Raw genomic sequence first — 16,910 nt, forward strand, 5'->3', positions numbered from 1 at the left:
ATACAAGTCCATCTCTGAAAGTCCTCAGCTTTGGAATCCCATAGAGCACTAATTTCCCTATTCAGTCAGAAGATATCACAACATGTTTTGCACTTGACTGACATCTTATTTTCATGTCATACAATTTCTGGCCTTGCTGACTCTGCAGGGATGTGATGAAAACACAGTCAACCTAAAAGAGACATACTACTGGTCAGAAAAGTAAATGCTTGCAACCCTCTTAGAAGGAGCCTTCCCTTTATGAAAGGCAGGTCCTATTTAACCAACCTGATCTCCTTCTACGATAGCATGATCCACTTAGTAGATGAGGGAAAGGCTGTGGATGTTGTGTACTTAGACTTCAGTAAGGCCTTTGACACCATATCCCACAGCATTCTCCTGGGGAAGCTGCAGTTCATGGCCTGGATGGGTGCACTCTGTGATGGATAAAGAACTGGCTGGAGGGCCGGGCCCAAAGAGTTGTAGTGAACAGAGCCAAATTCAGTTGGTGGCCGGTCATGAGTGGTGTCCTCCAGGGCTCAGTATTGGGACCAGTTCTGTTTAATATCTTTATCAATGATCTGGATTAAGGGATTGAGTGCACCCTTAGTAAATTTGCAGATGACACCAAATTGGGTGGGAATGTTGACCTGCTGGAGGATAGGATGGCCATCTAGAGGGATCTGGACCTGGAGCACAAGTCTGATGAGGAGCGGCTGAGGGAACTGGGGCTGTTTAGCCTGGAGAAGGAAAGGAGGCCAAGGGGAGACCTTATCACTCTCTACAGCTACCTAAAAGGAGGTTGTAGCATGGAGGGGGTTGGTCTCTTCTCCCAGTAGGAAGTGGTAGGACAAGAGGAATGGCCTCAAGTTGCACCAGGGGAGGTTTAGATTGGATATTAGGAAAAAAAATTCTTCAAGGAAAGGGTTGTCAGGCTGCCCAGGGAAGTGGTGGAGTCACCATCCATGGAGGTGTTTAAAATTATTTTAGATGAGGTTCTTAGGGACATGATTTAGTGCTAGAGTTAGGTTACAGTTGGACTTGATAATTCTGAGGGTGTCTTCCAACCAAAATGTTTCTATGATTCTATAATTGTAGAGAGAGACAGAGAGATGTTTAGCCTAGGGTCTCACTGAGACTATCACTTGCTTCTAGATGTTCAACAGGAGTGTGGACAAGAAAATACATTCTTCTGCTTGATTCTGTTTTGGTGCAGACCTAGCTAAAATTGTTCAAGTTTTCATTACCTGTAGGTTTTTGCTTTATGGTTTGTGAAGTAAAACATACATGGAAACTGACTGGAAGAAGAGCAGCTAATCTCCCAGTCGAGAAAGTGAAACCAGGGGTTTCCATGCTGGTACTTTTCTCCTGCACCATGATCTAGAGTCACTTTAGGGTCAGGGGGCAGATTTTCAAACCTTATTCCTACTGTTTCATCATACGTCAGTGCAACTTCCCACAACAGTTACAATTCAAAAACAAGGCAGCAGACTTAATGGTGAATCTCTTTTAGCTCCATTAGCTGAGAAATTTCTGGAGAAAACTCTCAGTGAAATCCTGCTTGACACAAGCTAGAAGGAATGAGTGTCTTTTTGTCTTTTAGAAGAAGTAGAAACTGCAAAGCTTGCCCAATATATGCAGTTGCTGAATAAGGAATTATGCTCCTTTGGAAATCAGTGAGCAGGAACGGTCCTATCTGGGAAATCAACGCTAACATGGGATAGGTTAGAAACTGTGCTATTTCAGCTGTTATGTTTTTAAATGACTGGTTGCATTAAAAAAAAAATCATATATTAACAGAATTTCTCCATTGTCAAGGGCTTAATAAGCTTTGGCTCTTATGGAGAAAAGTGGTTAAAACACTTTAATCTCTTCAGAAGATATTTTAATTTTAGTAAACCAAAGAATTCCCATATTTTGTGAAATGAAAATATGAGGTTTTTTCTTGTCTGAAGTGAGATAATTGTGATTTTGGAAACTGTCTTTTCTGTCACAGGTGTTTCTTGTTTCAGCATTTTCTTGATGATGTTTTTTGATTGTATTTATTGGCAGTCTCAGTTTTTCTTGGGAACGTTAAGCTGTAGTAACTTAAACATATTGCTTACTGTGAGCAGTGCTTTATTTCTTCCATTCTCTTGTGGAATGAGGAGAGATACCTATGACAAAAGAATCAAGAGGCAGCAAAACCTGCCATAGTTGAAGAAAAAGCAATCAAGACCAAAATTTCTCTGTACCTTGAATATTCTTGTTAATGTATTTTTGTTACCTGTGAGGATGGGGATTGTGTTCTATACTACTTGCCATGCAACTGTAGGCATATGTATATCATATCCATATTTGTGTATATAATATGTAGATCTTAGTTTTCAGAGATGTTATTTCCAAGTAATTTTTTTTTTTTTTTTTTTTTTTACATCACAATTTGGAAATTAACAATTTTATTTAGTGCTCATACCAAAGGAAAGCTTTGAACAACCCCCTCCCCCCGTCTCTGCCTCTTGGGTATATTCATTCTAATGAGTTTCACAATCTTGTATTCTTACCAGTTGCATTCCAAACGACATTCAGAGTAATCATGTACTGTTTAATTTTTCAATAGGATATGTGGAGTCATTACTTGGATTTTATGTTCATACATTATTGAAATAGATCAGCATGATATTTCCTATGCTTTGTGTCAGAAATTTCGTACATTCTTAGGCAATATGGCATGCAGATTAGGCCTTTGTTGGAGGATCAGAGTCAAAAATTTCATCTTATTACATCTGAAACATACATTTTTAATAGAGAAAGCTCATAACTTCTTTGGCTTTTTTATGTAGCCTCAGTTTTTTTTAATTGCAAAAATAATGCATAAGAGTCTTAACAAAATATTGTTTCTCATAAAGTAAGATTTTTGTTACATGAAGCATGGGAGATGGGGATCAAATGACTACATTGATAAACCATTTTGGGTCTCTCTTGGCTGGTATTAGCTTTTGCTTATTCCTAGGTAAAAGATGTTCTTTGATCACCTGTAATGTCAAGGTCTCTGCTGCCAAACAAAGACAGCAGTATGAATAAGTTCCAGAATTTTATCATGGCTAGCAATTGCTCTTCCTCTCAGCTAGGAAGGATATTTTTCTGATAGCAGATTGAAATTAGTGTCCTGGAATTGAATTATGTGCTTCATGCTACAAAAAAAAAAATATAGATAAAATATTTTATTTTTCTTAATTGAGTCTTTTTTATTAAAAAATAGGGGGGGTTTTTAGCTTATAGTTCTTGTTTACATATTGTTGGCCATATGTACTGTGTGACAGAATATCCCCTGATACCCTTTTCACTTACTGCATATACAAGAGACAACTGTGTGTATCATAGCGTTACACATAAGAGCTAGAATGCATCCTTATTTCAGTGAAACAAGTATATAAACTAAAAATCATTAGAGATTATTATCAGATTGTGAATGCTGTTAAGGATATGTAATTTAAATAAGTAAATAGGAATCTTCATTTTTAGCATTACAAAAAGCTTAAAAGCTAATACTTCCAGAGGCATATTTATATTAGAAATTATGCTGTATTTTTGGCTGCTTTTCTTTCTTGTCTCATAAAATATGTATCATGCAATCATGGTATGATATCCACACACCTGCATGGAGAAGAAAAAAATAAGAAAAATCATCTATATGCTCAGAAAAGTAAACGAGAAGAACAGAATTTGAAGGATCCCACAAATAAGTTATACTAATGTAAATAATGTTTACTACCAGGTCAAATTGGTTGTCACTCCAATGTGCTTAGTGTTTCTAATTTCTATGTGATTTATTTGCTCATTGAGCTGTGAAATTTGATGCAAAGAGTGCTACGAAATGCTGAATCACCAAATCCTGAACTTTGTAGGGAAAAAAAAGAAAAAAAAAGAAAAATATTTACATACTTGGAGTTCAGCTGAGTACTTCACATTTCTAACCATTTATCTATAGAGTCAGCATCTTTGGTTATACCTAGATTATGAAATAAAACCAAGCTGGGGCCTATTTACTGGCCTATGGGTATGGGGGATGGGTCAGCTCACATCCATAAGACAAAACTATTTTCTCCTTCAAAAGATGGAGCCCTGCCCAAACAGCCTATGGGCAGTGACCATTGACATGGGACCTGGATGATACCCAGGTATTATCTGCATGAGTGCTAGCTGGCATGAGCCAAGAATGTACAAGGAAGTCTGCTAACCATTCAGAAAATGTCATAGAATCATAGAATGCTGTGAGTTGGAAGGGACCCACAAGGATCATTGAGTCCAACTCCTGTCCCTGCACAGGACAACCCCACAGTTCACACCATGTGTCTGAGGGTGTTGTCCAGTCTCTTCTTCAACACTGCATCCTTAGGGCTGTGACATCTCCCTGGGGAGCCTGTTCCAGTGCTCCACCACCCTCTGGGGAAAGAACCTTTTCCTAATGTTCAACCTAAACTTCCTCTGGCACTTCTTCCTGCCATTCCCTTGGGTTCTGTCATTGGTCACTACAGATAAGAGTTTGGCACCTGCACCCCCTCCTCCCATTATGAGGAAGCTGTAGACCGTGATGATGTCTCCCCTTAGTCTCCTCCATGCTGAACAAACCAAGTGACTTTAGCTGCTCCTCATACGGCTTCCCCTCCAAACGCTTCACCAACTTCATAGCCCTCTTCTGGACACTCTCCAGTAGCTTAATATCTTTTTTATCCTGTGGTGCCCAGAGCTGCACACAGTGCTCCAGGTGAGGCTGCACCAGCACAGAGCAGAGCGGGACAATCACCTCCCTCGCCCGTCTGGCCATGCTGTGCTTGATGCACCCCAGGAAAAGGGTGGCCCTCTTGGCTGCCAGGGCACACTGTTGGCTCATGTTCAACTTTCTGTCGACCAGAACCCCCAGATCCTTCTCTGCAGAGCTGCTCTCCAGAATCTTGTCCCCCAGTTTGTATGTACAGCCAGGGTTGCCATGTCCCAGGTGCAAAATGCAGCACTTGCTCTTGTTGAACTTCATGCGGTTGGTGATTGCCCAGTTCTACAATTTGTCCAGATCCCTCTGCAGGGCCTCTCTGCCCTCAAGAGTGTCGATATCTCCCCTCAGTTTTGTGTCATTGGCAAACTTACTAAGCAATCCCTCAAGTCCTGAGTCTAAGTCATTTATAAAGACATTGAAGAGTACTGGCCCTAAGCTGGATCCCTGTGGAACCTGCTAGTGACTGGTCACCAGCCCAACATAACCCCATTTACTAGAACCGTTCGAACCCGACCTGTCAGCCAATTGCTCACCCACTGTATTGTGTGTTTACCCAGCTGGATGCTGGACATCTTGTCCAGGAGAATACTGTAAGACACAGTATTACACACAGGCTTTACTGAAATCCAGAAAGCTTACACCAACAGGCTTCCCTTGGTCAACTAGGTGGGTAACCATGACATAGAATGAAATTAAGTTGGTCGGGCAAGACTTTGCCCTTATGAACCCATTCTGGCTGGGACCAATGACTATGTTGTCATTCAAATGGTTTTCAATAACTTCCAGAACAATCTCCTCCATGATTTTGCCAGGAACAGAAGTAAGGCTGACAGGCCTGTATTTGCCAGGGTCATCCCTGTTGCCCTTCTTGTTGACTGGGACAACATTTGACAGCTTCCAGTCTTCCAGGACCTCTCCAGATTCCCAAGAGTGTTGAAAAATCACAGAGAGAGGTCTCGCTGTGACATCAGCCAGCTCTTCAAGCACCCTTGGATTAATCCCATCAGGCCCCATCGACTTGCAGGAATCTAGCTGGAGTATCAAATCCTGTACAAATTCTGGATTGATTGGGAGTTCATCATTCTCGTAGCCATGGTTTTCCAGCCCAGGGTTATGGAGGCCCGCAAGTCCATCATCGGTGTTGAAGACTGAGGCAAAGAAAGCATTGTACATCTAGGCTTGGTTTATCTCCCTGTTAGTAAGGTGACCGTGCTCATCAGTTAATGGGACAATGTTTTTTCTAGTTTTTCTTCTGCCATTAATATATTTTAAAAAGCCTTTTTTATTGTCCTTCACAGCACTGGCCAGCTTCAGTTCCAATTGAGCTTTGGCAGCATTAATTTCCTCCCTGAAATGGAGAGCCATATCTCTGTAGTTCTCCCCTGTTGCCTGCCCTTGCTTCCACTGACCATGTAATTTCTTTTTTCACTGTATTTTAAGAAGAAGATCCTTGCTCAACCAAGCTGGCTCTTTACCTCACCTGCTAGATTTTCTGCATTTTGGAATGGCCTGGTCCTGTGCTCTTAATAGGTGGTACTTAAAAAATACCAACACTGATGCACCCCAGCATATCCAAACTTACAAATAAAGATATTTGTCTCTAGCTTCGTGTAGGTTTAATCTTTATAGAGATAGATTAAGAGCAGACCAGTCTTTAGCACAGGTGAAGTTTTGCCAGCACACAAGGGAGTATAGTGAAGGCCTATGCCTGCTTTGTTCTGCAAGTAAGGTGGGCACACTAGTAAGGGAAAGAGGCTACAGGCTTCTGTCTTTCATTTGCTTTCCCTCTACAAGAAACTTGGAATTCTTGGAATTCTTTTTTTAAAATATTATTCTGTTCCAATGTGCATCATAAAAAACAATCATCAAAATGAAATTTACTTGTTTTTTTTCCCAAGTGAAATTCTTGTTTTCTAGCCAGCCTTATATCCAACTGTCATAATTAAACACAAAAAGAGTAAAAAAATGACATCTTCTGTGTGACAGAAATTTCTCATTCATTTTAATATGGTGAGGAATGCACCTCCAGAATAGGTAGACAGAAAGACACAGCAGGCAACCTGTGTATGTTTGTCTTGTTCAAAACTCATACTCTGTTTTCTGAGTCTGAAAATACAAGTATTTTACAAGCAAGTGTTTTAAATAGACAGGAAAAAAGGAGAATAGTAACAGTAACATTTTGACAGATTCCACCATTTTAGAGGACATCTCTTCTAAAAAAAAATGAATCTGTGAGATGAGGACTATGGGCAGCTACATCATGAAATTTTCAGCTGGCCTATTTGCACAGTTTCCATGTTGGAGTAAGTACATTTTACATGTACATGTAAAAAACAATCATCACATTAGCTAAGTGTATTGACTGATCTCCTTGAGATACTTACTCTTTTGCATTTGTACATTAATTGCTTATTGGACTTAACGGAATAAAAGATGTTTTATCACAATTTTTATGGGGAAAGAAAGAAATAGCATAATGAAAGTGTGATTGGGTGCTACTGTGTCTTGTGCTCATGCATCTATGCAGCTAGTACATCTAGAGCTACTGTTGCACGTTTTCCTTACGTTTTTATGGGTTATTATTTTATCTCTCTAGTTCAACATCTGAGCTGTTGCAGATGGGATGCAAATCAGATGCCTGCCTTTCCTGTTTTGGTGGATGACTAGAGAAACATTGAAAAATGTTCTTACATGCATGTGAGGTTTACATATACCATTTTAGTCATCAACATTTATTGCCTGTTGATAGAGCTGATAAAAAAAAAGGAGACAACTTTCTGTGAGAAGTTTGCCTGTTTCCTCATATACTTTTTTTTAAGCATTATTTTCTACTGAGTGTATTTGTCTGTAGAGGAATAGTAGGGAAATTATTAAAGGCTAAAGCAGAAGTCCTCAAATCCAGTCACTGTGTCAGTCCCAAAATGGGAGTTTTTTGTAGTCCTTAGTATTTTTGTGAAAATCTCCAGGACAGAGCTATTACAAGAAACAAAACAGAAATAATAAATAATGATAGCACTTGAAGTAAAGAGTAGAAATGTGCCCTCCATAGATCAAAAGTACTGCTGGGCTCTGGGACTCAATCTGGGACTTTGTTATCCCTGCTTACATATACCTTTTCTCTGTGAGAAGCTATGGCTTCATTCATGCTACGCAATACTTTTTAGAATTGATTTTGCTGTATTTTGCAGTTTCTTTAGTGATTAAGCTTGTGTCTTGTTATTCAAGGTAGGTAGGCCTAGATGAAGACAAGAGTAGGCTGAGTTGGGTAAATGACTGGAAAACAAATATAGTAATTGATGATTTGTTTGGACTGTAAGCAGCTGCATAGTATTAGAATAACTAAGATCATAAAAACACTTGGAAGCTAGGAAAAAATGTTCATAGGGGCATGGAGTAAAACATGCAATAAGTACACATAACAAGTCATGTCTTGAAATTTTTTTTGTGCTCATGTGGGAGTAATTTTTTGACAAACCTTAAACAATGAGAATATTTCATATAAAATGAAGAGTGAGGTTCCTGTTCTACAATTTGCATTTTTATTTCTCTTTTGGTAGGTTAGAGAAGGTTTCAAGGCTTTGTGACTTCATTTGTACCATACCAACAGATTAATATGAGTAAAGCTGGTGAGATATTGAAACAGAAAATATAACAAGATTTTGGTTTATGTCATAAGAGCTAGTGGTTCTGTGGTTGTGATGTCTGGTGTCATCATTTATTTCTTCTTGGTGAAATAATGGAATAAGCAATGTCATCTGTTTTACGACTATCCACTGAATATTTTGATACTGGTATTCCATACTATTTTTAGAAGAAAAAACTTGATAGAGCCAAAGATCTATGATTTAGAGAAGATACCAAATCACATCTAATTCATCCTGCTTGTTTATAACTACAAATTTCCCAGTGTTTACTCATGGTTGCCCAAAAAATTGCATGTGAATGACTGCTTGTATGTGTGTTTCAAGAATCTGGAAACACTAAGATGAAGATAAATTGTTAGTCTTATTTCATTAAGATGAAACTCTTCAGCAATATCACAGTATCACAGTATGTTTGGGATTGGAAGGGACCTCAAAAGATCATCTAGTCCAGTCCCCCTCCTGGAGCAGGAACACCTAGGTGAGGTGGCACAGGAACATGTCCAGGCAGGTTTTGAATGTCTCCAGGGAAGGAGACTCCACAAACCCCCTGGGCAGCCTGTTCCAGTGCTCTGCCACTGTCACTGAGAAGAAGTTTTTTCTCAAATATAAGTGGAACCTCTTGTGTTCCAGCTTGATCCCATTACACCTTGTCCTATCGTTATTTGCTACCGAGAAGAGCCTGGCTCCATCCTCGTGACACTCACCCTTTATATGTTTATAAACATTAATAAGGTCACCCCTCAGTCTCCTCTTCTCCAAACTAAAGAGACCAAGCTCTCTCAGCCTTTCTTCATAAGGGAGGTGCTCCACTCTCTTGACCATCTTTGTTGCCCTACGCTGGACCCTCTCCAGCAGTTCCCTGTCCTTCTTGAACTGAGAGGCCCAGAACTGGACACAATATTCTAGATGGGGTCTCACCAGGGTGGAGTGGAGGGGAAGGAGGACCTCTCTCGATCTACTAACCACCCCCCTTGTAATACATCCCAGGATGCCATTGGCCTTCCTGGCCACAAGGGCACAGTGCTGGCTCATGGTCATCCTGTTGTCCACCAGGACCCCCAGGTCCCTTTCCTCTGCACTGCTCTCTAATATGTAATTTCCCAACCTATACTGGAACCTGGGGTTGTTCCTGCCCAGGTGCAGGACTCTACACTTTCCCTTGTTAAATTTCATTAGGTTATTCCCCCCCCAACTCTCCAGCCTGTCCAGGTCCGGCTGGATGGCAGCACAGCCTTCTGGTGTGTCAGCCACTCCTCCCAGCTTAGTGTCATCAGCAAACTTGCTGATAGTACACTCTATTCCCTCGTCTAAATCGTTAATGAATATATTGAATAATATTGGCCCCAGTACTGACCCCTGAGGCATTCCACTAGATACTGGCCTCCAACTAGACTCCGCACCATTGACTACCACTCTCTGGCTTCTCTCCTTAAGCCAGTTTGCAACCCACCTCACTACTCTATTGTCTAGACCACACCTCCTCAACTTAGCTGTGAGGATGCTGTGGGAGACTGTGTCAAAGGCTTTACTGAAGTCAAGGTAGACCACATCCACCGCTCTGCCATCATCCATCCACCTTGTTACATTCTCATAAAAGGCTATGAGGTTGGTCAAGCATGACTTACCCTTGGTAAAGCCATGCTGACTGCCCCTAATAACCCTCTTATCCTTGATATGCCTTGAGATGGCACCAGGGATAAGCTGTTCCATTACTTTCCCAGGGACAGAGGTGAGGCTGACCGGTCTATAATTACCCGGGTCCTCCTTCTTGCCCTTTTGAAGTGACATTTGCTTTCCTCCAATCCTCGGGCACCTCTCCCGTTTCCCAAGACTTGGCAAAGATGATGGAGAGTGGTCCGGCAATGACCTCAGCCAGCTCCCTCAGCACCCGCGGGTGCATCCCATCTGGACCCATGGATTTACGGATGTCCAGACTATTTAATTGCTCCCTAACCCAGTCCTCATCGACTAAAGCAAACTCCTCCTTTGACCTGGCTTCATCCGGGGTCTCAGGGGTACAGGGCTCCCCAGGACAGCCTTCGGCAGAGTAGACAGAGACAAAGAAGGCATTCAGTAATTCTGCCTTCTCAGTATCTTCTGCCACCAGGGCACCCACCCCATTCATCAGTGGGCCTACATTGCCTCTGGTATTAGTTTTATCTGCTATGTATTTGAAAAAGTTCTTTTTGCTGTCCTTGACCCCTCTCGCCAGCTGTAATTCTAAGGAGGCCTTGGCTATCCTAGCTGCCTTCCTACATCCTCTAACAGCAGCCTTATATTCCTCCCAAGTGGCCAGCCCCTGCTTCCATGACCCATAAACTCTCCTCTTCTGCTTGAGCATACCCAACAGATCCCTATTCAACCACACAGGCCTCCTGGCTTATCACACTGTGCAGCTCTGACAGGTGTGGGAAGAGAACCCTGATCATCATGATTTCTGAAGTTGACCTTGAACCTATGGAAACAATAGAAGTTCAGTAGTTTGGGATCAGATCCCCAGTATTAAACACCAGTATCTATAGTCTCTGGGGTCATCTTCTTGCCAGAAGCACACTCCATGTTCCCTCAGAAATCTCCTGGTCTTCTGCTTCTGTCACATGCCACTGCCAGAGGCTGAGGATGCTGAGTTTTTCTTTGAGAAAAGACAGTATGTGCTTTTCTCCTGAACCTTCATCTTAAGCAGAACAACAGAACAAAGTTGTTTCATCTTCATTGTCCACCCTTAAAAAAGAAACCGAGAGAGTATTTTAGTAAACTCTGAAAAAACAATTCAAATGATTCTGCCATCATTCACATGAGAAGTTTTTCTTCCTAGGTATTCTGCTGAGATGTAAAAATGTTTTTATTCGGGTTGACATAAAAAAGGAATCAACCTACATTCTAAGTATAGATCAAAATTTACAAGCACATGTTAATTTGTCAATGTTAATTTTGTCTTTAATCAAACTTCCCTTATTACTGACTGGTTTTTCTTCTGTTTTCTGTCTTTTGGATTTTGTTTTTGTTTCCTTAGTGTTTACTTTACCTTGCAGAGCTTATATTATTCCTCTTAAATCTCAAAAATATTAAGCTCATTTCATTCACCACTTTTGGCTAAAGTAGCTGCTTCTGAATCTCTTCTGGTCTCCTTGACAACGTGATTCCCACTTCTTATTAACTTCATTCTATTCTGCAGAAAAAAAAGAATCTATTATAATTTTAAATCCCATAAGATGAAGAGGAGTATGAGAGCTTTGTTAAATACTATGCATTAAATAGCTTACAAGTGCACTAACTTTTATAGTCTTGATTTCTTCTGCCATAAACATTTAATGAAAAGACCAGTGGAACTGCATTTGAGCTGGGAATCTTTATGGGTTCAGAGACAGCAAAACGACACTCCAGTAGTGGTCTATGTTCTCAAGAGCCCACCAGACTCACACAGTTATACACTTTGACACTGATAATAAATTTTTATGTTCTTTTCTTGCTTAGGATTAATGATGTGTAATTGTTTGCAAGGAGTGACAACTTTCCAGTTTCGTAATGCATTTATTTCTGTAATTTCTAGTGATCCAGGTTTATAATTTAGGTTAGAATGTTATGGTACAGCATGATTTGTTGTGAAGTTACTTTATTTCTCTAACTTTTTTTTTCCCAGATCAAGCTAATGCCTCCAGCTCCAAATGACGACCTGGCTTCTTTGAGTGAGCTAACAGACAGCAGCCTGCTTTATGAGATTCAGAAGCGTTTCAATAATAATCAGATATATGTGAGTTGCTACTCACCTATCAACAGTAAGCTTTCAAAAAAGAACAAAAGAGAGAATAGGAAAAATAGGATTACTATCAGAAGTACTGGACTGTAACCTTCCTCAGACTCATGACTAGTATTTAAATGGCTTAGTGTGTATATTGACAATTTCTCAAGTTTATATGGGAAAAGCAGAAATTAAAAATGTAATAACACTTCAGATAGGTTGGATAAAATTTATGTGTGTTTATTTCACAGAGCAAGTGTATTGTTAAAAACTGATGAGCACATGTAATTTTCCCTCTAAAACTACCAAAAGATCCTTCCATCTTTAACATTATAATAATTTTAATAGAGCACATGATTACTGGAAATTTGAAAGGAATTTAGATTTAAAAAGCTTAGAATTCATCTCTTCCTATATAATGGAAATCATCCTCTATATTGTAATGTTCATCATCTAGATACCAAACAAAATACTTATAGTGAGGTTTTTCTAAAGCAGGTTTTCCTGGTTTTACCATATTAACCTCAGGGTGCATCTGGTTAGGCATACATTACTTCTGGAGAAAAATCTACACTTGACAATCATGGTGTCCCTGTTCATAGCTTATTCGTAACTTATTTGTAAATTACTGAATAGCTGAGTAGCATGTTAATGTGAAACATGCAAATGGTTTTTAAATGTATAAGTGGATTTCACTATTTAGACTAAAGGAATATGGGGAATCTGCATGTTGCTGTGATTACCTTTGGAATTTTGGGGACTTCAGTTCTAGCTGTTATGTCATTCAAAGATAATAAAAATTCTGGGGCTTAGGGTCATATCCTATTTTGAGTATTTGTTTTGCTTGATCTCACTTTCAAAGGTGTCAAAATGAGATCATTTTAACTGAATTCAGGAGGATCCACAGATACTCAGTATTTATAAAAAGGAAGTCTTTTATTTTAAAATAGAGAAGATTTTACCTAAGAGGATCTCATGCCCTGCTCTGGCATTTTCCTTAGGTTAATGGAAATTCATAGGCAGTGATCATTCATATTCTGCTCAATAGCAGCCATCATGCTTTGGTAGAGCATCAGCACCTTCTGAGACAGAGATCTGGCTTTTTTGCATTCTAAGAGCATGATATGGCAGCAGCTACTTATGACAAGTACAGCAGCAAGGAGGACCTACAATCTTTTACTTAAGTACATATTTCATATATGAGTGTTTAAATAGGAAATAGAAAATCTTGGCACCTTTGCAATCAGTGGATGGTTTGCTATTTTTATTAATAATATAGCCAGGATTTTTTTTTTCTATATGTGTGTACAAATGTTCACATACACATGCACATGTAAAAATACTTACATATGTAACAATTGCTCTGTCTTATCCCGCAAGCAACATATTTTAATGTATCAATTCTGCATAATCAATATAGCATTTCTAAATTCTGTCATCAATCCTGTAAATAAATTTCTTGAAGAACTTGTTTATGGGGTAGGCACATCAGATTTTTGTAGTTTAACAAATAGTAAATTACAAATTAACTTACAAGTAATCTACCAATAATATATGTAGTGCAGTTTTTCTATGTATAATTTTCCATTATGAAGAACTTAGTTTTGCTACAAAAAGAATAATTAATGCTATCTGAATTGTAAATTTAGGTCTCGATTTAAAATTATGAAGTTCAAAGCTCTGAATTCACACATTTTATTTAATATGTTGATAGCTAGATTTAAGCAGCTTTGCAAAAATTATTTTCTGAAAGGAATTAACCTCCTTAAAATTTTAACTTATTATTTAATAAAGCAATTTATCTTATTCTTTTTTTCAGACCTACATTGGTGATATACTGTTGCTTGTTAACCCTTTTAAAGAACTTCCTATTTATTCTACCATGGTAAGCATTCTCTCTTTAAAATGTTCCAGTGTGCAACTTTTCCAGTGTCATCATGCAGTTCATTTGGCAGGCCAAACCTCTAAGATTAATTAATATATATCTGCTTTTTTATGTTGGGATCATCCTAGTTCTAAATATTTTGCAAAAAAAAATTAATTTCTTCCAAGATGCCACTATTTTTTCTGTGTCTTATTTGTAAAATAACCATCTTGCTAATGCTTTGCATGAGCAGTAGCACTTTCAGTTATTTAAAAATCATTCCTGCTACGTAACATGACCTTGATGGTTTTTGCCACTGCCAGACTTGCAGAAGTAGACACATACTTCATGCAGTGGTTGTTTGAGTTCACACCCCACTTGCCCAAAGCACAATTACAGAGAGAACAACCTTGAATGGTGCAGGAAGGCTCAAAATGACTGTCTGTGCTCCACACCAGGCCACTATACAGGGCTGTCTCACAGAGGTTGCTTGTGTTGGGCACAGGCAGCCCATGGGCAAAGGACACTTGGGTCCATGTGTGCACTGTCGTACACACGAGGCCACTTAGGAAGTGCTACAGATGTTTCTCTCTTGAAAAGTAGTTCCCTTATCTTTCTAATCTTCCTCATATAAAAAAGAGTAGTTATTTACAAGGGGCTTGTTTTAGTCTGTAGACATTGATACTAACTTAAGTGGACTTTATAGATCAATGAGAGTAACATAAATTCAATTTATTTGATCTCTGCCTCATCATCACTCAGCTATTTTAGAGACAGAGCACTAGCATAACTGTTGATTTCTTCCTCCCTCCCTGTAATTTTCTCATTGTTCACTGAGATCACATTGCTGCACAGAGATCAGTTTCACTGTTGTGTTAAGGAGTGTTCAAATATGTTTATTTAGCTTACACAAATTATAAAGCGTTCAAAATTTGGTAAGCAAACTAGCCTCTGTTTGCTATGTCATGTGGTTTTGTGTTTATCAGTGGTAAATTTGAGAGAAAGAAATGCTGTGGCATTCAATGGCAGTAGTAGCAGATTCCAAGTTGGGACAGTAAATTTGGTTTCTAGAAATGGAAATCATCCATCATCCCCAAGGTTTAAGATTATGATATTTTTTCCTGTCACTGTGTATTTTACATTAGATACACTATTTTGTGCACCAAGAGAAAACTGTAAAGAAAAAAGAATTCGGATGGTAGGCTTCCATATTAAAATGTTTCCTGAATGTTTGCTGCTTCTTCTCTTGGCCTCTCTGTGATAGATCTATTTTAGCAAGTTTAGCATGAGACACTTTGTCCTGTAATTGTTTGGATCACCTTGGATCATCACGGCTTTTACCCCATCATTATTATCTGCATGGTATTGTTCGTTAGGCAGCTATTTCCCAGATGATCAAAAAACCATGGTTGTGAAATAGCTTTGTTTTCTCTGTTTTTGAAGTGCTCAAAGATACTGCAGCAGCTTAGCTGGTATTATTTTGAACTCTGTGTTACTGGTCTGTATATTGAAGTAATAAAAATTGATGATATATCTATTCCTTGGTAGACACTGACATGCCGTATGATGTGGCTCACTAGTTAGCATTTTTGTTTCAGGAATGTGGTTTGTTAGCTGTCAGAAAAAGAATGGGCATGACACTATCTTTAAAACTAGGATGAAGCAATGAAAAGGTTATAATGTACATTTTTCATTAGCAGCAACACTCCAGGTTTTATTTTCTCTCTTAAAAATACTTTTCATAACTTCTGGGCAATCTTTATTTTGTTATGCTGCACTGACCCCCCACACTTAGCTCCAATAGAATACTACTAAAATAAATATTTTTATAAGCAATTATTCACTCTGAAATGACATAAAGAATCATATGTTAATGGACATTGATATACATTGCTTCTTATGCAATCCAATGCGATTGCTAGATGACAGTACTAATGCATTTTTACAGGGAAATACACTGTACTACTACACTACACATTAACGTATCACTATTCTACTAGGGATGTGCAGACACCACTTCAAAGGTATCATAGTAACTGTAGAAGCAGCTTGTGCTATGGTCATCCTGTTTTGTTACATTTGTGCAGCATTTATTTGTGTATGATTAGGGCAAATATATCCTTGAAAATTGTGTGTTAGAAAAATATGTAAACTTGCAAAGCACTTGCCACAGTAAGTCTATGAAGGTTTCTCTTTCTGCTTTGTGACATGACGAAATGATTCATTGAGAATCAGTGTGGATTTAATCTTGTATAGTCTGGTAGCTTTAAAGTCCTGGATGAGAATAGGGCCATATTTTGGAGGATTCATTCAGCCACAGCATTGTAGATGGCCCCAGACTCAATAGTTTAATATCTAAGTAAATAAGACAGGCATAGGACAGGACAGGGTGATAAGTACCTGATTAGTTTGTAGAAAGGAGCAAATACAAAATGGCACCATGGTGGAAAGGCTGTTAGAGAGAATAGTTGGGGAAATGGGACATGATGGAAAGGAAGGGGTTTAAGTGGTAGCATCCAGTATCATTCTAGATGCTTCAAAGTATTCCAATTGTCCCCCAGCTGCCATGGGTTTCTGTAGAGCCTGTGTTAACTTTCGAAACCCATGTGCAGGTCTGATAAAAGCTGTATAAAAAGGTAGCTAAAATTAGTTATTTAAGGATATTTGTAAAATGGTATGGTGTTTCTGCTCACAGTCTTATCTAAATCACATTCAGTATTTTCTTTAGTATATTTATTTATTCTGAAGTAAAAGAATTGTAGATATTAGCAGACTATCTATTTTTTCTAAAATCTCTTTGATATTAGCTGAAAGGACATTAGGATATCCTCAGAAAATAACTGAGGTTTCAGCAGCAGATAATTGGTTATACACATACTTAAGCTTTAAGGATAGTACATGTTCTAGCTATGTGTATCACAGAAGTTATTC

At 38.9% G+C, this 16,910-nt stretch overlaps 1 protein-coding gene across 3 annotated transcripts in view; it reads left to right on the plus strand.

Moving 5' to 3' along the window:
- MYO16 (myosin XVI) overlaps positions 1–16,910 on the plus strand; it is a 385,805-nt gene that overhangs the window by 186,657 nt on the left and 182,238 nt on the right. For all 3 annotated transcript variants that reach the window (XM_065058425.1, XM_021296623.2, XM_005509047.4), the window contains exons 11-12: positions 12,017–12,127; positions 13,935–14,000. In XM_065058425.1, the coding sequence (XP_064914497.1) occupies positions 12,017–12,127; positions 13,935–14,000 (177 nt within the window). The remainder of the gene's footprint in view (positions 1–12,016; positions 12,128–13,934; positions 14,001–16,910) is intronic.

The sequence above is a fragment of the Columba livia genome, chromosome 1 (genome assembly GCF_036013475.1).
Source record: "Columba livia isolate bColLiv1 breed racing homer chromosome 1, bColLiv1.pat.W.v2, whole genome shotgun sequence".
Taxonomy (NCBI): Eukaryota; Metazoa; Chordata; class Aves; order Columbiformes; family Columbidae; genus Columba; species Columba livia.